We start from the raw sequence: 22,181 nt of genomic DNA, 5'->3' as shown, positions 1-22,181 counted from the left end.
ACCTTCCTAGGAGCTAAACTTTTTTCTCAAAGCACTTACAGATTGAGATATGAATAAAGACTGTTTCTGAATTTTGGCTTGAGTTACCTTGAGCTTTAGATAGTGATCTGCTAGCAGTTGTGATGTTGCTTAAGCTTTGGCAAACCACTTAAGATCTTAATCCTTTACTTTTTTTTCATGCTGAATAAATATCACATAATTGAAGACCCTCTTTTATCCACTCCTAACTGAAGAAGTGATATGCTAATAAGATTTAAATTACTTTGGAGGTCTTAAAACTAATTGCCTTGCCAGATACTTTGCATACATTATTTTTAAAAATTCTACCTAACAATTGGGAAGGTAGGTGTTACTACTTTGATTTTGAAGCTAGCGAATTAGATTCAGAGGATTTAGACTTGGGCAAAGGTCCTTAACCTGAGGTGCAGGTTAATTGGTTTTCTACCTATCTCTCTCTCTCTCTCTCTTTTTCTTCGAGACAGGGTCTCACTGTGTAGTTCAAAACTGGCCTTGAACCCATGATCCTCCTGCCTTAGCCTCCTGAGTGCTAGGATTACAGGCATGCACCACCATTCCCAGTTTTTGGCCAGCCTAAACTATACAGTGAGACTGTTTAAAAATACATGCATGCATACATACATACATACATACATGTTCTGTAGATTGGAAAAGATTTGGGATTAGAACTAGCACTGTTATCAGTTGGAAACTTACTGGCTTCTAAGTGAATGAGAGAAATAAAAGGTAGGAGTCCAATTCAGAGAGAATTTTATTTAGTTATTCATTGTAACAAATATTTGGTAATGATTAGGGCTTGTGTATCAGTGGTTCACAATGGTAAGAAAAAGCAGAACATAGCTTTGGATCTCTTCACATTTTTGTCTGTTAGCCAACCAGTAATAATGCCAAATGTGGACAGGTGCTAGGAAGGAAGATTGCAAAGCTTTGAGTACCGTTAGCAAGGGGACTTCTCTTGGGGGAGAGGGCTGTTGTTAAGGGAAGGCCTCTGATTAAAGGATTCTTGAACTGGGTTCTGACAAATGAAGTTAACTGCACAGTAAACTAGTTGTTAAAATGACACTCGAATGATGTCTATGAAATCATGAGCAGATTTAATAGATTACTGACTTAATTAATCCGCGAACCCCAAAATGAGAAGGCTTTTTAGTCAAAGGAATTTGAAGTCATAGAAACAGTGATTTTTCACATCAACTGTTGGTCAAGGAAGTAAGAATATTTTGTGTGTGTGTGCAACCTTTAAGATTTTATGAACAGTTTCCCACCTTTGATTCACTGTCAGAGACCTACTTTTGTACTGATTTTTTAAAATGTCTTAATATATTCATACAAGTTGTAAGGGTTGTAGCCTTAGAGTTAAAAGCTATTCTGCAGAGCTAGGTGCAGTGGTGCACATCTGTAATCCCAGCACTTGGGAGGCTGAGGCAGGAGGATGGCTGCAAGTTTGAGGCCAGCCTGGGCTACATAACTGTATAGCAAGACTCTCTCTCTCAAAAAAAAAGGTATTGTACCTGTTAGAAGCAGAAAACAACACAATTACTTGGAAGCCAATATTTCAAAGGTGGTTTAACTTAGATGGGCTGGGAGTAGAGCTCACTGGTAGAGTGCTTGCCTAGCATTCAAGGCCCTGGGTTTATCCCCAGCATCACAAACCAAAACTCTGGGATCATTTCTTAATTTATATATTTAGTAAACATAAAAGTAGTTTTGGATTCCCAACTCCTGGGAAATTTTCCAACTTGTTCAATTGAAAGGGATGTTGAAGATGGGCCATAAAATTAGGCTTTGCTCATTTCTTAGGAAACCCAGAAGAATTCAAAAGCAGATGGTGGATTGTGATGATGGGGGAGCCATCTTAAGTCCACTTGCAGTGTCAACAGAATCACAGTACAACGCCAAGTACTACTTTTGGATTTCAAATTTGTGTCTTCCAATTCCCAAAGCTCACTTGTCAAATTAACATATGTAAAGCCCTTCTGAGAAGGAGTTGTTTGGTTTCTGGGCTTTCCAGAGGTTTCTTTGAGGGCACTAGTCTCAATAGCCTTGGACTTCTGCATCCCAAAGTAGTTTGGGAGCCAAAGTTTGGTCTGCATGTAGTTATTTTATTGTGAGCTATGAAAGGAATTAGAAGGGGACAGCACATCTACATAGAAGATTTAGGTAGGATAATAAGGGTGTAACAACAGCATTTTTTGTTTTTAATTTTGCCTAGGTGTGTGTGGAATTCGATGGGGAATCTTGGAGGAAGAGAAGATGGATGGAAGTCTACAGCCTTCAAAGGAGAGCATTTTTAGTAGAACATCATTTGGTTTTAGCTGAACGAAAGTCACCTGAAATTTCTGAACGAATTATTCAGTGGCCTGCAATAGTGAGTAAAACTGATTTTACTGATAAGAAAGCATTTCATCTGTTTTGGGTCCCTATGTGTGACAGGGTGGAAGAGTCAGAACACCCAATTGCCTAGCTTGAATGAGGCGTAGGGTTCCATCACCAGTACTGAACTATAACGAGAAGCACATCCAGGACCTTCTGTCAGCCCTGTTAGGAGCTCTGAAACTCTGGGCTGGTCTCTTGGCTCTCTAGGGCCTTATTTTCTTCACTTGAAAGTGGAGTTGGAGGTAACGAGAATGTCTAGGTCAGGGGTCAGACACGAGCAGTCATATAAACATACTCATCTCTCTGGCTTGAGTCAGAGTAAGTGTTCTAAGAAGATTTGAGTTAGTTGTGCCACATCCACAGTAGTCCAGTGCAGTTGGAGGAAATGAGTGATGCCTGTATCTGGAGGGGACAATTAAGGACATACGGGATGTGAACTGGGGCTCGAAGGAGGAAGAGCTATATACATGCAGATAGTTGGAAAGGCTAGGTGGCCCTTTGAAAGCTGACCACATTGTGAAGTGCCTCGAATGTAGAGCTAGCAAAGCTAAGATTTTGCCCTTGACTGAGAAGAACTGCTGGAGATATTTGAGTGATGCAAGGTTGTGATTAAAGTTGTAGTTTGCTTTTGGTATTTTCTTTCCCAGCTATTTAGAAGTTTCCAGAAACACAGCCTTGACTCCCAGAAGAATGTACATACATACATTTTTTTTTTTTTGCATATATTTTTGGGAAAACAGGGATCTATAGGCTTGTACATCAATGACTCCTAAATGATCTGACTGGATAGTTCATCCGTGAACTAATAATATGAAAAAATAGGAACAGCAAATAATGCCTTTGTCACTTTGTGTGTGGAAAATTGCCAGTTCCTATTTTCGGAATAATACTGATAGCAGTTGTGATACCAAAACATTTTCTTTTGTTTTAGATGTACAAGTCTCTATTGGACAAAGCTGGTTTGGGATCCGTAACTTCTGTTCGCTTCCTAGGAGATCAACAAAGTGTATTTCTTTCCAGAGACCTTTTGAAGCCTATACAGGTAAAATATAGGGACAGTATTAAGCCGTAAAAATAGAAATACAGATTTATTTAACATGAGAAGCAAAATATTGATGTTGATTGCCCTCATTCAAATACCTAATAGAGAAAAGAACCCACCCCATAAAGAGTTGTTGGATAGAATCTCTTTAGTATTACCCTTTCAGTTGATGTTATCTGGAGTTGAAAGGACAAGGTACTACAGTTGATAGCAGTGTGTGTGTGTAAGCAACTAGGTGATATGAACATAATTTTTCAAAGTTGACCATCATTCATAGTTGTGTGTGTGTGTGTGCATACATATACAGATATAGTCATTATTCACAGTCTGTTTGTAAATTTGCCTACTTGTTAACATATATTTATAGCCCCTAAATCAATACTTGTGATGGCTCATGGTCATTTGTAGGTACACACAGAGCAGCAGTAATTTTAATTGCCACATGCATATTCCCATTTGAGGTTAAGTAAGGTGATATTCTCTGCTTTCTTGTTTCATTTCTCATGCTATAAACAAGTATTCTTTTTGCCCCTTATCCAGTGTTACATATGTGTGTTTGGTGACTTCACTGTTTTAAATGCCCCCCAAACCTAATGCTAAAGTGCTGTCTGATGTTCATAAGTGCAAGGAGGCTGTGATGGGTTTTAAGAAATGCATGCATTAGATAAGTATTATTCAGCCATGGTGCTTTTGGCCATGAATTCAAGGTTAATGAATCAGCAATAAATACTAAATAAGATGTCTCTTAACAGCAGCACATAAAACAAAGTTATGTATTGATCTATTGATGAAAATGTGACCAGAATCTCATAGGACCCCTCTGTTTCTGTCAAGAGTAATGGTTCATTATTCTGTATTCACTGTTGGCAACCTGGTAGAATATAACTACTGTAAGTAATGATAACATGTACATATATATTTTTTCCAACAACCTTTAGGCTCCTGGATCTCGATTGTATGTGATTATTTGTTGTGAAAATGTTGAAAGGAATACCTTTAGAAAATAATGTTGCTTTTGTATTCACATTCATCTTTTAGATACCATTTACGAAACATTAATCTCTTTTACCCACTTGTATGTGACTTAAGATCTGAATCTCTTCTATGGTATGTAGAACTATTAAACCTTTCTCTTTGCTGAAAGGCAGTTTGAGATCAATGGTCATTGGATTGCTGTGCCTGTGTTGGAAAGTCCAAAACACTGTCTTTTTCTGTTTGCATCTTTTATTTCCATATCCTGGAAGTGATTGAAAACAAGGCCTATGATATGGGCTTTATTTTATTATAGTTGAAGTAAATGAAACAGAGGAGAATCCTTTCACTTTAGTTTCAGATGCAAGTTACCTACATGTGTTAGAAGAATGACTTGCTTATAAGGACCAAGGACCATACAAGGGTGTTGTGGATATTTTGCTTTATTAAGTAGTATACTTTTTACTTCTTAGCATTTTTTTCTGAATTTTCATCTTTTGTGTGTGTAAGCTTTTAAGTTAAGGTCAGAGCTCTTAGTATTGTTTGTTGAGATGAGAGAGAAAAATCTAGATGAGTAAATTTTTATTTCTTCTCTGGGAGGGGGGAACCATTCTTGACCATGTGTATCCATTTTACAATGGTGGAAAACTATCAAGGCCTTATATGCAAGGGTTTCTTTGTGCAGCACTGTTTTTGCTTTGCCCTGCTAGAATTTGGATTTGGCAGGTTATTCCTATTGACAGTTTCTGTATACATTTGTCATAACTGGGTGTGCACACAAAACCAAAAGACTGGAATAGTGCCAAGCATGGAGCTGCTGCCAAGAACTTAGGTATTTCTAAACTGGTTTATTGTGAAACTTTAGGCTAGTCATTCAGATTTGTCTCCTCACCTTCTTTACCGTTTGTAAAAGAATGCATTTGGAATTCTAGTTAAGTAAAATGAATCTGTGTGAAATGAGTTGTTAATAATAGCAGTTGAAATGAATAGATAGTATTCATCTGTCTTTTATGTATCTTATCTCTGTCTTTTGCCCCTTTGGTTTAGATCTGTGGTTTCCACATCCCCAGTGTTGGGGATATAGAGTGTTTTTACTTGGATTGAACAGCTTAGTTTGTTTGCTTATTGTTTTCCTGTAACCAGGGTTATATCATGTGTCATACTATGGCTTGAGCCACTCTTAGTATTTCTCATGCTCCTGGCTCGGGGTAACTTGACATCAGTCTGCCTTATACCTACGATTGTATGATAGTTTGCTGGAGTTGGAATGGTCTGGGGCCAAAAATAGCTAGTTGAGGCCACTTTAACCTATCTGATCAAACTAATTGATATATCCACTGGAATTTTTAAACATTTATTTCCTAAAAATGTAATGATCTTTGATTTTACAGGATGTAAATAATCTTCGGCTTTCCCTTACTGATAATCAGAAGGTCAGTAAAGAATTTCAAGCCTTGATTGTGAAACATTTAGATGAAAGCCATCTGTTACAAGGTATGTGGATGATCTATTGGTGACAGTTCATGAGTTGATCAGTGATCAGCTTGTAAGAAGTTAGGATTTGGTCTTTCTCATTCTGACATTGAAACTTATTTTTTTGAAAATGTGAAAATAATTTTAAAGTTCAAAAATTTTTTAAAAATTTCCTTTGTTGTTTTTCCCATGCAACTAGATGACTTGAAGGACTTAACATATTTTAAATCTTCTAAAGTTTGGAAAGTTCAGAGATTATGAGAAGCTATAACTCATTAATGTGGGATTTGATGTTTGATATTTGGTACTATAAAATAAGGTTTTTATTTGATTATCCTTGCCTTCCCATTTACTGCTTTTGAGGTTCTTAGTTTCACAATCATAAAAAAAAAATTTTTAACTTTTTTTAAATTTCAAAAACATAGCAATTCTGTTGGGATTCCTAAAGTTGGTTTCTCTAAAGTACACAGTACAGTGAGTTGGTTCTTAATGAACTGTTTGATAATTCTTGGTGGTTATAGTATGCTAGAATAAATATATTGGAACTCTTAAGTTAAATGCATAGGAAAATGAAACTTACAAATAAAAGGTTTACATTTTTTCCTACCTTTGCCAAAATGTCTGTCTTATGTTTATAGTAATTCTTTCAATGTTTACTTCTGTTTACTGCATTTTTAAAAAAAGATTCAGAAAAAAATTGTCCTAGGTAATAGTGCTGATGGGAGATAATGCAACTACTCTAAAATTTTTTTTCTCTTTTTAAGGTGACAAAAACTTAGTTGGTTCAGAAGTAAAAATTTATAGCTTGGACCCATCTACCCAGTGGTTTTCAGCAACTGTTGTAAATGGAAACCCAACATCAAAAACTCTTCAAGTCAACTGTGAGGAGGTAAAAACAATAATAACTGTGTGTAAGATAACTTTGTGGGCAAGATAACTGTACAAAATATTTGTCTTCCAGGAGCCTAAACCCTTCCTTATTTTATAAAATATTAGAGCAGAAATAAAAATGATTATAATGGTTTTAAAAAGAAACCATGTAGCTGGGTGTGGTGGTGCATGTTTGTAATTCCAGCACTGGGGGGCTGAGGCAGGAGCATTGCAAGTTCAAGCCCAGCCTAGGCAACTTAGTGACTTAGTGACCCTGTATTAAACTTTTAAGGGGGGTGTGCTGAGGATGTGGCTCAGTGTGAAGGCCCTGGGTTCAGTCCCCAATACTAAAAAACAAAAACCAAAAATTATTTGTAATGTGCCCTATTGTTATATTAAGAAAGCTAATTTTCGCTGTGTTCCTAAGAATTTTTTAATTTTCCAGTATTTTTGTTTTATTTTCAAGATCCCAGCACTGAAAATTGTTGATCCATCTCTGATTCATGTTGAAGTTGTACATGAAAACTTTGTGACATGTGGTAAGATACATTGAAGAAAACCTCTCTTCCCCTTTCCTCTTACATTAAGAGAAATAGGGAAGCCAGTTTACCTATTTTTTTAATATATTTTAGGTAGTTCTACAAGAATGGGAGGTGTAAAACGGAAGTCTTCTGAGAACAACGGAAGCTTGGTTTCCAAACAAGCAAAGTCTTCCTCTGAGGTAACCTTGATTTATTCCTGTCACTGCGAGATTTCCTTGCTATTGCATGGCCAGTCTTTTTATTGGTCACATAGCTGTCTTCTGTGTTCTGTGCTGTCTTGTCTGCTCTTTACAATTCCAGATCTTGGCCATAATTTCTACACCCAAGCAGATGGAGATAATATAAATTTCTGGTTCACTACTTTTTATGTAAAAAAAAGTTTTCTTTTTTGGTATTTGATGGAAATTCTTAATAGATGTGATTCCCCATATGGAGGTGTTTTTGAAAGTAAATTGAGATTTATGTTAAATTGGAAGAATTGACTGGTGTGAGAAGATGGAAGAACCTTAGAATTCTGAGTTGATTGGATGTTGAAATAGGACCTTTACTTTCTCAGTAGCAAGGAAGTTTCATGGTCATTATGATTGGGCATATAGATAAAGTAGTTTTTCAAAGGAGATGATTTGCCATTATTAACTTCTGCCCAGAAAAACATAGGCTTCTGTGAATGCCACATGAGTTTAGGTGCCAGATTTAATTCTCTTGTGAAATAGTTATTTTTTGGACCAAGAAGAAGTTAAGACTGTTTCTTCTTTAGGTGAGTTCAATCATTGGACCTATTTGAGTACAAATAACTCACAATTTAGGTAGATGAATGTACTTGTGTTACATGGATAGTTTCGTACATTATAATTATCAAAAACACTTCCATTGGTTGGGGATGCAGCTCAGTGGTAGAGTGCTTGGCTAGCATGTCTAAGACCCTGGGATCAATCCGCAGTGCCACCAAACAAAAACAAAAACTCCCCACTTTTATGATACTGTGCTTCAGGCTGCAGCTTAGACTTTTGAAATCGACTGGGATGGTACTGTTCAAGACTGTTGAAAACATTTGAGAGGGACCTTGAGGTCTCGGGGAACAAGGCAAGGAGGAACAGCTTGGAATGGGCCTGATCCCTAGGTTCTGGATCAAGGGTGCACTGACCATAGCTTGGACTAGAACCAAAGCAATCAGTGTGCTACATAAACACTGTGATGCTGTGTAGCTAGATTTGGCTGATGGGCTTTCCTGAGCCTTTTTTTGCCTAGGTACAAGCAATAAGAACTTCGACACTTTACCAAAAGCTTTGCAAATCATGCTGTCTAAAAGCCGGTCTTCCTCCAAGCATAAAAGCTTGACCTCTTAGTTGGAGGCTCAGGTTGTTCAGGAAAGAATAAAGAGGTTATTATGGATTCTTCACTTTTGCCTTAAGCTCACAAAGTAATTTCAAATACATCCTTCAAAGAAACTGGAAATATTGAGCACTAATATTTGGTCCTGGAGACTGAGAGGTATTGGGTCCCCGTCTCAAGTTGCCCATAGTCTAGAGAGGGTGATGTCTCTCCTCGTGCTTTCACAAGCTCTGAGGGAGTGGCCTGAGCAGGTAGGGTGTGGGAGCACAGGAAGCAGCCTACACCAAAGGTCTCAGAGAAAAGATGTATCCCATCTGTCAAAGGGTAAGTGTTTTGCCTTAGATGGAGCATAGAAGGTATGAAAGAGTGTTTAGGGGTTTTGAGTTTAGGAGGTTCCCTGAGCTGTGTGGATGATGAATGAGAGAAGGCCCTCAGAATAGAAACAAGAACACAGATGAGGTCAGTGACAGTGTCTACCATAAAGGGTCCAGAAGTGAGGCAGTGAACTAGGGACAGAGAGCTGTTATAAGAGGCAGCATTGGCTGAGCTTGGTGGAAGTCTAGGACTGAGGAAGGACTGAGGTGGGCAGTCTGCCTCAGGAAGAAGGTAGAACAAATGGAATGTCTGCTTCATACAGTACCATAGTTACTACCTTCTGAAGCTCAAGTGACATGGTCACACCTGACATTCATTTATGGTATTGTATAGTCTCCCAATATGGAGAGAGCTGAGCTAGTGGAAGTAGGGATTCTTTTTCTAGAAGGAAATGACTGGTAAGGCTCTGGGGAAGTAGTATACCTAAAGACTGTAAAGAGGATGTCAGGCAAGTGATTGTTGTGTTTTAGAGGCAAACTCAGGATATTGCCAAGTAATGCACAGTGTTAGAAGCCGATAAAAGTATAACTGGTAAAACTTGTCAGGTTTTGATATTGGAGAAATTGTTAGCAATGTGGGGTAAAAGGCCATTTTGATTGGGTGTTGCCTGTTATGGAGAAGACATCAGTGTAGATGGCCAGAGGGATGATGAAAGGGAGAGTTACAAAATGGTGTGTTGTGGGGGGAGTCTGGAAGGAGGAATGGTGCACCTTCAAAGTACTGAGTTTATTAGCAATGGGAAAGATGGTTGAGCAAGTAAATGTATAACCTTCAAGGAGGTACTTGTAAAAAGTAATAGTATATACATATGTAATATTATCCTCTGCCTGATTGAAACTTGCAGGACAGGGAATATTTTAAAACAATCTTTCTCAGAAAACTATAGTAAAGAAACATCACTTGTAATGCATTTCTCAGAGACTTTATTCACATTTTGGAATATTTCCCTCCTTCTCTGTTTTTTGTTTGTTTGTTTTTTTAAGTAAAGATTGTGTAGCCTCTTGGGTTTCCTTTGAATATTTACCCGTGTCAGTATTCTTTTTCATCCTGGGAGATTATTGTAATGGTATGTAACTGGTATGGCCTAGATTACAAGAGGGCTGAAGAGGTAAAGAAGCAGGGGGAAAGAAAGTGAGTTCATGTAAATGTGTGAGTGAAAGGTGAGTATAGTAATGCTCTCGGCATGATTCTAACTGCCCTTCTCAATGGGTTGAACTGGCACAGGATTTCTTTCATGGTGGTGTTTGGAAGACAGGAATTTGGGATTAGGTCAACAAGACCGTAGAGTGCCTTGATGAGTACTTTTGGTTAAGATAAACCTGTTTGCCAGTGGCATCTGGCTCCTTGAAGGTCTTCTCTGCCTAGCAGACTCTTCCTCAGAGTTACAGTGGACATTGCTTGGTTAACTGGGAGAGTCTGCTGAGGAGCGTGAGCCAGCAGTGTCCTTTTTAGAATACTATCATACACTCAATTATATTATCTCCGTCTGCTGGCAGGGAGGAACTATTGCCATGACTGGTATAGAAGACCTTCAGGGAAAACTCTTCAGGTAAGAAGAAACTTTGACCCTTTGTTGAGTCAGAGGCCGGTGCAGAGGTGTGCACGTGAAGATGGGTGTTGGGAATCAAGTCCTATCCCTTTTGAGCGAAACCTTAGGAAAGTTGTAGAGGGATAGACTTCAGTTCCTTAAAAGAACGCTAAGTTTTACTGATAATATCACATGACTGAGGAACTCTACAATATTTTTGTTTTAGAGAGCTTATCTCTAAAATTGATGTTATTATGGGCCAAGGACTGTGGTAAAAACACACCCCTATAAAGTGTACTTTATTATTCTCATTTTATAAATGAGATTAATGTGTTAGAAGTGTCAGAGACTGAATTCAAACTAAGATCTATCACTAAAATTGAATATTCTTAACCACTGTGCTGTTTCCACTCCCCACCCCCCCAACCCTTTCCTGTGGTATGGTGAATCACCATCATTAAATCAGCAAATTCCTTCTTTCCTTCCATTTATCCTTCCCTCCATCCCTCCTTCCAAAAAATACTTATGAATCTTTAGTATGTGGGAGACACTGATCTACAGTGGTGAGCATTACTGCCGCCTGTCTCTTCAGGTAACTCGTAAGAATTATTTATGGCTATTAAATATATAAAGTGCTAACCATGTTCATTCATTTATACAGTACTTTTTTTCCACTAGCCTTATTTATTGAGCATCTGGCATATGTCTGGCTCAATGGGGTCTGATACCCAGGAACAGGGCCTCTGCCCATAAGGAATGTATAGTCCATTGTAAGAAGATTGACAATAAAGAAGGAGGAGGTCCTTTCACAGTGTAACTAGTGCTGTGATGTAACCATAGGAATATGATAGAGAGTAAATGGGTAGCTAATGGGATACTACTTTGGAATCAGTGATCTAGGATTCCGAGGAAGTGACATATGAGCAAAGGTGAGGGTGAATGGAAGGAACCAGCCAGCTTCTGAAAACTGTGCAGGCAGAGGAACTAGCAAGTACAGGCTGCGAAGGACTTCAGATGTTTAAAGACCAGTGAGGAAGCCATTATAGTTGGGGTGCTGTCAACAAGGAAGAGAGTGAAATGAGATGGGGGGATGGGAGTTGGCAGGAGACTGGACCACATGGGGTTCTTGTATGGTGATGAAGTGCCAGGTTTTATAAAGATTGCTCTGTGGTAGAATACATTCAGTAAGAGGTAGAGGATTAACAAGAATAGAAGAAAGTCAAGCTACACATGGAGGATAGGAGAAAGATGGTAGTAGTGTTGGCATGGAAAACAGTGGCTAGATGCAATAAGTACTTTTGAAGTAGGGGCAGGATTTATTGATCCATTGACTGGATGTAGGAAATGAGAAAGAGGGAGAGGTTTATTTTTTACTTTAGCAGCTTCATGGACATGGTACATATAAAAATTTATGCATAAGTTTGCAACTTAATTTCATAAATGTATTACTCTTAGGAGAGTAACTTAAGGGATGATGTCAGTGCATCGACTTTAAACATCTAAAGCAAGGAAAGGGGTAGATAGGAGGCAATGCGTGGTAAAAGTGGGCCTTGGATAAACCTTTTGTAATAATTTGGCATTAAACTTAGGGAGGCTAACCTTTTAATACGTGATTTCCAGAGAATTGTAATACAGTATAGCCTAAAGGGACCTTTTATAAATAAACTAATTTCTTCATTTAAAGGATTAGGAAAAAGACCCAGAGAGGTGTAAGGGATCCCAAGGGATACAGTCAACACTCTTCCCCCAAAAAACCAAAACCAAACAACAGACATACTACATCTTTTGATAAACACAAAGCTAATGTTTAACAAAAATTGAGTTGACAAAAATAATATAATGTATGAACAGATGATTAGTACTTAAAATTAATTTGAAGCTAGGGCTGGGGCTTTAGCTCAGTGGTGCCGCCACCTGCCTCGCAAGCATAAGGTCCCGAATTCGATCCCCAGTACCCCCCCCCAAAATTAATTTGAAGCTGTGCCAAAACTTTGATGGTGATTAACTCCTTTTTGTTTTTTAGATAGTTCTGTGGGATTTTTTGTTTTTGAGGCAGAATCTTGCTATGTTGCCCAGGCAGGCCTAGAACTCTTCAGCTCAAGTAATTCTCCTGCCTCAGCCTCCTGAGTAGCTGACATTACAGGTGTGCACCACTATGCTGGGCTTGTTTTTCACTTATTTCTGTTCAGCTTATAATACTCCTTTCAAGGCTGCTAGAGTAAATGTCTAGGGGAAAAATCATGAGTAAGCAACATACAAATATTTTTAGAATTTTTTTGCCCCCAATACCAGGGATCGAGCTCAGGACTTTGTGGGTTACAAGACAGGCACAGTGCCACTGAGCTAAATCCCTGGTCCTATTTTTAGAATTTTAGGTTCTAAAAACCTGCTAAAGGAAGTTCTGCATCAAATTTTAGAAGTTAACCATTAGAAGATGAAGAAACTTTGAAGATTCTTTAAGTTTAGATTTGGTAGCAAAGAAACATAAACATCATTGCAGTGTGAAAGAGATGATAGAGAAAGGTATATGACATAGGCACAGATACAGAGCTGAGTGGAGAGAGAGAATTGATGACATATGGTTCAGTCATAGAATATTTAGTTGTCTCCAGGTGTTCCCATTTTCATTGGTGGGAAGTTTATTTTTGTGGCTAGTGTAGTATGAAGTGGATCAATATTTATATTTTTGTAGAGGTAAAATTACAGGAAGAGGGAAGGGGGAAGGATGTCCCACCTGTGTTTCATGGGCCTGTCCTGACTGAATATTTTTTGCAGCTTGGGGAGGACCTTTGTGACTTGATGAGCCACATAAGACCAAGAACCGTGTCCTCAACCTTTTGCATTGCAAAGGCTTATCTTGGTACCCAGTAGGCACCACTGCCTACAGGAATCGTATGTGGTCTGGTCTGCTGCCAGTCTACGCAGTAAGTGCGTGGTGGGCACTCAAGTCATGTTGAAATGAATGCATGTGAAGCTGCCACCTTTAAGACTTTCACTTAAAAGTTCACTTCTGTGCTGTGCACTGTTAAAGTAATGGGTACATGACTGTTTTCCTGGCATAATGACAGATCTGAAAAAGATTAGCTTGTGATCTTTTACAGGAGTACTTAAGTTCTCTGAAAAGCTGAAGCAGTTTGTTTACAGCCTTCAGATATGAATACTTAATTTTGTGATTATTATGTGTTTACTGTGCTGGTCTTTTATTTGGTGATGGAATAGTGCTTATTCAGTAGTGAACCAAGCAAATCATCTTGAATTATGCTACCACTTTGTGATTTCTTAGAGACTTCCCTTTCAATATCTGTTGGTTTGATATTTTGTAGGCCTCTCCCAGTGTGTGTCCTGTACAGTCTGTTCCCACAACAGTGTTTAAGGAGATCCTGCTTGGCTGCACTGCAGCAACTCCACCTAGTAAGGACCCAAGACAGCAGAGTACTCCCCAGGCGGCCAATTCTCCACCTAACCTTGGAGCAAAAATTCCTCAAGGGTAAGTAATGCTTTGTTAATGATGTTTGATCATAGGAATAAAAAATTGTTGTAGTGATGGTGCATTATTCCTATCTCAGGTTGTCAAGGGAAGTTTTTTGTAAGATTTTCCAAGAGGAGAGATTAATCAGGTCCCTTCAGAAGAGAAAATGTAGAAGACACATAGAACGCAGTGGAGAAGGGAAAGGGGGTGTGTCTCCTTGATGATAACAGTGCAAAGGAACAATTAAAATACTGCTCACATTTGTAGAATAGGTGTCTGCTTTCAAGGAAAAGGAAACAGATTGGTTGTTTATGGAAGACTGAGGTCAGTTGGAGTGTGAAGAGGGAAATAGGCTTCAGTGAGGGTTAACCTAGATGTGAGGGGATCTCAAAAACTGGTAAGAAATGTGTCGATAGAGGAGACTCTAAGAATAGAAACAAGGGAGCAATAGCTGCAGGTGATGGTGATACTGTTACTGATTCACAGATGAAACAGATGAAAATAAGAATGTAAAGTTTAACCTAGAGGTTTAAAGTGGGTGTAGGGTTGAAAGAGGAGGAAGGATTTCTTGAGGGAAGGGGAGTGGCCAGTACAGGAAGTTGATAAGGACTTAGGACGTGGGTCAGAGACACTGGTGGAGAAAAGTAATTTTGGAAAACTGCAGAAAGGTGAGAGAGTAGGTGGTTCACTGGAGAAAAAGTGGACAGCCTTGGGCTGGGGATTTAGCTCAGTGGTTCCAGTGCCTCCCAAGCGCAAGGACCTGAGTTTGAGCCCCGCTACCAAAAAAAAAAAAAAAAGTGGACAGCCTAGTAGGGAACTTGGAGGATGGTGACACAGCATTCACACACTGTATTCACTGCAGTGACATTCAAGCAAAGATTTCTAATCTGAATATTTACATGAGAAATTCTTCCAGAAATCCTGTGTTACAGGCTGGAAAAAAGAAATACAGTAGAAACAAAAGTATTGTGTTTTGGTGGGGAAGAACCCTAAGATGAATTTAGGAGAAACAGGCTTTTCAAGGATATCTCTAGAAAGATGAGAAGGGGATTGTGCGACATATATCAAATAATTCTCTAAACAGGCATGGAATAAGGTGGGTATTCTATTTGCTTTGGTCCTGGCCAACCCTGGTTACTTGATGTTCATAGTAGCACATGATTTTGTGCTGCTGATAATTTTTAATTTACATTTTGTGTGATGGCCTTTGAAGGGATCTCTAGTATTTATTTATTTATTTATTTATTTATTTTGGTATCAGGTATTGAACTCAGGACCTTGCACTTGCAAGGCAGGCAGCAGCACCACTGAGCTAAATCCCCAGCCCTCTAGTATTTCTAATACATGTAACATTTTAAAATACCTTCCTCCACCCGGGGATCAAACTCAGGACCTTTTGCTTGTGAAGCAGGTGTGGCGTCATTGAATCCCCAACCCTACATTTTAAAATTATTATCTTGACACATTTGCCTACCATGAGATTGAATTTCCAAGTGTTGGCAAACAACAAAAATACTAGTTTTATTTTTGAAATTTAAATATAATCTTCATTATATTAAGAAAGAGCTCAGCAGCAGTTTCTCTGAAATTTAAAAAAAAAAAAAAAGAAGAAGAAACTTTCATGGTTAGTCCTACATAGGCTTTTCAATTTTGACACTTTGAAAACCACTGAGCTTTGTAATTGCTGAGTATGATTTTTGGTTCCATGTGACAGTTTATTTTGAGGAAAAGCTAAGGTTCATTATGCTATAAGAAGTACAACTAACTTAAGTAGTTAAGGCTTTATGAGAACATGCAGATAGAGTTTAGGGTTGTATGGTTCTGAGTATTTAAGATACTTTTTGCAGAGAATTGACTGATTACTTTTAAGTGCAACTTGTAGAAACCTATCCTAAATTCTCTACGATAAACAGTTTCTTTTCTTTTTCATGCTGGGTGCTGTAGGGAACCAAACAATTGATTTTGGATGAAAAGAGAGAGAGGAGGCCTGGATGCTACTTTTCCATTTTATGTTTTTCAGTTGCCATAAGCAGAGTTTACCAGAAGAACTTTCTTCCTGTCTAAACATAAAGCCTGAAATACTGAGAACAAATCCAGATGTCTGCAAAGCAGGGTTGCTCTCTTCAAAGTCTTCTCAGGTTGGAACTGGAGACTTGAAAATTCTAAGTGAACCCAGAAGTGGTTGTACCCAGCCTAAGACAAACAGCAATCAGGAAAACAGATTGGAATCTATTCCACAACCATTGACTGGCCTTGCTAAGGAGAGCTTACCTACAAAGACTTGTAAGGCAGAATTGGAAATTGCCAGTACTCCTGAACTACAAAAGCACCTAGAACATGTACCCTCCACATCTGATGTTCTTTCCAATAAGCCAGAAGTGAAAACAGGTGTTACTAGTGCTAGTCCTAACGGTTGTCCAGAAAACAAGGTAGAATCTTCAATTGTAGGTTGCCGGCCACAGAATTTAAAGGAAACTTTGATGAAAGTAGACAGTGAAAGCTGTTGTACAAGAAGCAACAATAAAATCCAGAATGGTGAGTGTTTTTAAATATCTTTTTTGGTAGAAGGTAAGAGGTGGTAGATGTTTCTTGTCCTAATAGTACTTTGTAGAAAGTTTAAGCTGTATTAATCAAATGGATCCATGCCAACAGTTTAACCCTATGAATTAGCACATCTGTTAACATCTTAAAGCTGCAAGGATTCTACTCTACGTGTTTACCATATGACTTACTGGTTTCTGTTAGGTGGGTAATTAAATGGCTTCCAATTTTTAATGTTAAGAAAATATTTTCGAAATCTAAAGTGATATGGTGATTACCTTTAGGCTATTGCTGATCTTTCTGTAACATCTAGGTTTGAGAAGAGGTGACGCAAGACTCACAAGTAGCTTGAATGTGAAATTTTAAAATGCACATGCAGAATTGCATCATCATTCTAGAAAAGGGACTTTTGGTAAAACACAGGACTGAAAAGCCAGGAAGGCACTGACAGTGCCAACACGACATGCCAAGTGGAAAATTTTATATCTGATCTCATGTGATGGGTTGCAGAAAAAATTCAGGTGCACTAAAAATACTGTATCTGATTACCTTTAAGGTATATATGAAACATTACTGAATTTTGAATGTAGACTTAGGTCTTATCCCCAAGATACCTCATATGTATATGCAGATATTCCAAATCCAAAGAATCATTCAGAAATTTACAATATTTCTGGCCCTATCCACTTTGGATAAGGGGTACTCATCCTATACATATTGGTATGTTAGTTTTAAGGGTGCATTCAGTGATGGTAGTTACTAGAATTAGGAGAATGCTTCAGCATGTCAAAAGGTTCAGGGCTAAACTTAGAGCCCTGTTCAGAACCTTGGATCAATAAAAAAATGAACATAACCACACTAGCTTTTTACTGCAGGCCTGTGAAACTAGAAGTTAGGGTAGTTGGATTTGACTTGTGGGCCTATTTAGTATAGAGTTGGAGGAACAGAAAGAGCATTTTCTTTGCTGAGGAACTCTTCTAACCCAGCTTCTTCATTCTTGAGGCCTAAGTTAAGTAGCTGTTAATTTACATAAAATTAATTGCATCAGATTATAGTGTTCCTTGAGGGTTATGTAACTCCCCAAAGAAAGTGAATATTCATAATGATAAATCTGTTCTATTTCTTTATTTTTGAGTCATCAGCCCTCACACTCAGCTAGTTTTGAAGCAAATCATTTAAATTTATATGAAGAAACAGTGAAAATCCTAGTTGGGCAAGCGCATGACAGGTGCACAAGTCTAGCTTTGTTTTACTTAACCTAATGTGTGGCCGTTCCCCATCTAACGTGATTTTAAACGAAAAGGAAAACCTAGTTGTGCATCCTGCCATCTGCAGTGATTGGCTGAGGAGGGAGAGTGATCAGAGCCCGCAGGATTTCTGAGCTGTGTCCACTTGTACTGCTTGTGAGTACAGAAAGCCATAATTCCAGGCTGAATGAGAAATATAAAGAAAGCAAGACCTTTCTAATTGTTCTGATAATCATGTTCTCTGAGCTGTTTTTTAGAAACTACAACTAAACCAAGAATGGAGAAGGGTTTTCTCTCTTTGGAAGTATTGGCTTTTTGATTTAAAATTCGTTTAAATATTGATGAGATGTTAAGAAACTTGAGCTTCTGTTTCCTTTATTTTTTGTTTTCCCAGCCCCAGCCCGGAAGTCAGTTTTAACAGACCCTGCAAAACTCAAGAAGCTGCAGCAGAGTGGTGAGGCCTTTGTGCAGGACGATTCCTGTGTGAACATTGTGGCACAGCTGCCCAAGTGCCGAGAATGTCGCTTGGACAGTCTGCGCAAGGACAAGGAGCAACAGAAGGACTCACCCGTGTTTTGTCGATTCTTTCACTTCAGGAGGTGAGGTGTTTTGGGAAGAGATCAGATAATCTGTTGTGTACTTTTCTTCCGTCAACAGTAAATCTAAAACTAAAAAGGTAGAGATTGCATTTTTAATCTCTAGATTTGGGTCTTAATTGCATATTATTTCCTTTTCATTATCTTTTTTAAAAAAAAAATATTTTGGACCAGGGATTTAGCTCAGTGGTTTCGCCGCCTGCTACGGAAGCGCAAGGACCCGAGTTCGATCCCCGGTACCAAAAATATATATATATATATATTTTTTTTGTACCAGGAATTGAACTTGGCCTCATGCTTTCCAGGCAGGCACTGCCAAAAAAAATTTTTTAATGAAATAAAGAAACTTAAAAAGATCAACTTATATGTTCAAAATTAGCATCAGAGAAAAATGCTGAAGGTTCTGAAAAACCACCATAAATAACTACTGTTCACTTTTCAGTGTGTTTTTAATGTTTGTGTGGTCATAAAATGTATTTGGGCACACCCAGGTGGTGTCCTGCATATACTGTTGTGAGTTGTACTTTCACAGCACATAGCAGGAACCTTTTGATCAGTCACATGAATGTTTTTTCTGCAAACAATTTTGTATTTCTATACAAGAATTCACTGTAGCAATCTTTTGTTTTATTTGTGGTGCTTAGGGGTCAAACTCTGGACCTTGTGTGTGCTAGGCAAGCAGTCTACCACTGAGTTGCATTCCCTAACCCATAGCAATGCATAGCAGTTCAGTTCAAATACTCCCTTGCTGGTATCAAGATTATTTTGTATTTTTGCCACTAGAAGTAAGTCAGAATTGATCATCTCCTAGTTCACATCTCTGTTTACTTTGGGAGGATAATGAAGTCAGACTGTGTGTGTGTGTGTGTGTGTGTGTGTGTGTGTTAAGGCTTTGATGCATGTTCTGCCAAGTTACCCTCCAGGAAGGTTGCACCTCTGTCTGTACCCCCACTGTCTGGGAAGAGGGAATGGGGTGAGATGATCAAGTCTGTCTGTCTGTCTCTCACTCTCTCTCTCGCTGTCGCTGTCGCTGTCTCTCTCTCTCTGAAAGGCCTGGTAGTCATGAGAGGTTTGTGTTCTGTTATGAGGATCCCTGGCTCTGCTCCTTTGCCAGCAGGGAGAAGGATATCTTTAAAAAAAATTTTTTTTTTGCAAATTTTTTCATGTTTATATTGTATTTTTAGAATCATACTTTGTTTAAATTTTTCTAGTCTGAGTGAAGAAAAGGGCAACCTTATCTTGTATTGTGAAACATAGATGACCAGTGTTTTTCTGGGTATAGGTGAACTTTAGATACAGTTCACTTTCTCAGAATTCTAGATATTTTCAGGTTCAACTAGTTCTACTTACGAGCAGAACTATTGACTTTAATTTCTTCCTCTACTTCTCTTTTATTCTAAGTTTCAGTTAAAAGATTGTTGATGAGCTGAATTGCATGCACAGGTATTTTAGATCATTAATTACATCTGTGCTGATAACTTTCAGATTTAGGCTTGTGTAGTGAACTATAATTTTTTGGATACTCTTCTGTATTCATTCCTGAGTAAATTGCAAAAGCAGGTGATAAAGTGTGGGTAGCATTTAGTTGGTTTTTTTAGTTTTTTGAGGCAGGATCTTGCTATATAGTTCAGGCTGGTCTTGAACTCAGTATGGAGCCCAGGCTGGCCTCAAACTCATGGCAATCCTCCTGCCTCAGCCTCCTGAGTCCTGGCATACAGGGGTGTGCCACCACGCCTGGCTGTGTGGGTAGTGTTTAGAGCTGTGATAGTTAACATATGTTCCCAGAAAAAAAAAACAGAAAACAAAAAACAAAAAAATATGTTCACAGATTCGCATGTGAATACATATCCTGGATAACACCTGGCCCAGTAGTTGTCAGTAATGTTAGCTCTGTTCCACTTCCTCTCAGGAGATACTTTTTTTACACATGAGTGTTAAGATTCGTGTACATTTGCAAGTGTAGATATTTTGGATAAACCACACAGTGGTTATGCCTTATCCAGGTCTCTGTTCCTCTGGCCTGATTTCGTGTCACTTTGGCCTGCTGTGAAGGTGTAGTTGGACTGGATGAGAGACAGCTTCAGCTGCAAAGGCATTTTAGGGAGGTGGTAAATTTTTTCTTCCTTGTATCCTTTGTTTTTGTTTTTCGTTTTTTTTGGCACCGGGGATTGAACTCAGGTCCTTGCCCCCTTACACAGCAGGCAGCGAAACCACTGAGCTAAATCCCTGGCCCAATCCTTTGTAATTTGAGCTTTTCAGAAATGCTTGTTTGTAGCCATGCAAAAATCACTGATTCTATGACTTAGATGCTTTTCCATTTTTGACTTCTTGAAAGGAAAAGTACCTTTGCTTAGTGAGGCATAATAGAAGCCAATCTAGTAGAAATTAGAACACACTCACTTCTTTGGTAAAAGAATATAGTATTTTCCTTGATATTTAGAGTGAACAGTAAGGCTGTCATGAGCTTCATCAAACTTATCTCCAGCGCTGGGGATTTAGCTCAGTGGCGCTGCGCCTGGCTGGCAAGCACAAGGTCCTGAGTTCGATCCCTGGTTCCGCAAAAAAAAAAGCAACCCAAAACTTATGTCTCACTAAATCCCTGCAGATAAATAGGAGTAGGGCTAGGCTCTCGATGGTAAAGCTTAGTTACCAGGTCCAGTTGCCTCTTCCTTTGAAAAGACTTACAGTCTTATTTTTCAGTTTTATGACTTTGTGATTTGAGCTATTAGTTTAAAACTTGCATCTCTCCTTTGAACTGCCTGAAATACATGTGCGTCTGTTCTGCAGCTCCCGGTGTCTTCCCCTGCAGTTTATCTTACACCCTTCTGAACAAATGCTTTTTTCCAAAACATACTTTGTCTCATAGATGCCTAATGAGAACAGTGTCCAGGCAGCATGTTGACCTAACTTACTTGCCAACTTTCTAGTTCTTCGCTATGTGAATAAATCCATTCATTTAACCTACTTTTTTTTTTCCTAGTTCACTTTTTTCATGTTTTTGTATGAAATGCTGTCTTCTGAACATAGCTTCTCTTACTTAATGTCACCTTTTCTTGCATGTCAAGCTCAATCATTGTCTCTACTATGAAGTCCTCTTCATATTAGCCAGCAGTTTCACCTGCTTCATTGTGTGTTTTATGTCTATTTGTTATATCTCCAATTAGAAATACTTTATTGTGCTTCAGCAGATTCAAAACTGATGCATAGTTTGTTTAAAAAATACCCAAGCATTACAGAGTATTTGAAGTGAATACTGAGAAGCATGTTCTGCTTTTCCTCTTACTTCTTAGGTTCTTAGCTCCTCTCGTTCTGGGAGCCTGCACTGTAATTGAAGCTGAAGTTCCTGTGAGTGCTGAATACTACCGGGGCTAACATGGTCACGCCTGGAGTTCTCTTCTCTTACTGAGCATTATTCTTAAAGTAGTACTTGTGTTCACATCTGATTAGATTGTTCATCACTTCTGTCGGTTGGCAGCTTTCATCTGTGATAACTTGTGCTTGTCCTTGCTGTTAAGTAAAAACTCCAGCAGGCTGAACAGTTGTCTCTGGAGGCTGATTATATCTTGGCTTGAGTGCAAAATGTACATTCTCTCCTCTTCCCTCTCCCTCTATAGCTTGTCTTTTAGGAGAAAAGTTATTTTATCTTTCTAGAGAAATTACCAAATACAGTAAGTCCCTGACTTACAAATGAATTCCATTTCAGAAGAGCATTGGATCTGTTTATAAGTCCAAAAAAGTGAGTCTTACACACCTTTGACATAAATATACAATATAAATCATTGAAAAACCAAATAGACCAA

At 38.5% G+C, this 22,181-nt stretch overlaps 1 protein-coding gene across 4 annotated transcripts in view; it reads left to right on the top strand.

Annotated features, from left to right (window-relative positions):
• The window catches only part of Kdm3a (lysine demethylase 3A), a 45,243-nt gene that overhangs the window by 4,767 nt on the left and 18,295 nt on the right, over positions 1-22,181 (top strand). For 3 of the 4 annotated variants that reach the window (XM_021258197.2, XM_004844576.3, XM_087204265.1), the window contains 9 exons: positions 2,231-2,386; positions 3,326-3,436; positions 5,800-5,902; positions 6,646-6,770; positions 7,218-7,290; positions 7,384-7,472; positions 13,852-14,015; positions 16,018-16,532; positions 18,180-18,384. In XM_021258197.2, the coding sequence (XP_021113856.1) occupies positions 2,231-2,386; positions 3,326-3,436; positions 5,800-5,902; positions 6,646-6,770; positions 7,218-7,290; positions 7,384-7,472; positions 13,852-14,015; positions 16,018-16,532; positions 18,180-18,384 (1,541 nt within the window). Of the gene's footprint in view, positions 1-2,230; positions 2,387-3,325; positions 3,437-5,799; positions 5,903-6,645; positions 6,771-7,217; positions 7,291-7,383; positions 7,473-13,285; positions 13,453-13,851; positions 14,016-16,017; positions 16,533-18,179; positions 18,385-22,181 lie in introns of those variants that run through there. The other variant, XM_087204266.1, reaches the window with a different exon arrangement.

The sequence above is a fragment of the Heterocephalus glaber genome, unplaced genomic scaffold, assembly GCF_053883595.1.
Source record: "Heterocephalus glaber isolate CG9 unplaced genomic scaffold, H.glaber_assembly_v1.0 deba00000470, whole genome shotgun sequence".
Taxonomy (NCBI): domain Eukaryota; kingdom Metazoa; phylum Chordata; class Mammalia; order Rodentia; family Bathyergidae; genus Heterocephalus; species Heterocephalus glaber.
Note: the sequence above shows the minus strand (reverse complement) of the source record. Positions and strands in the feature narration are given on the sequence as shown.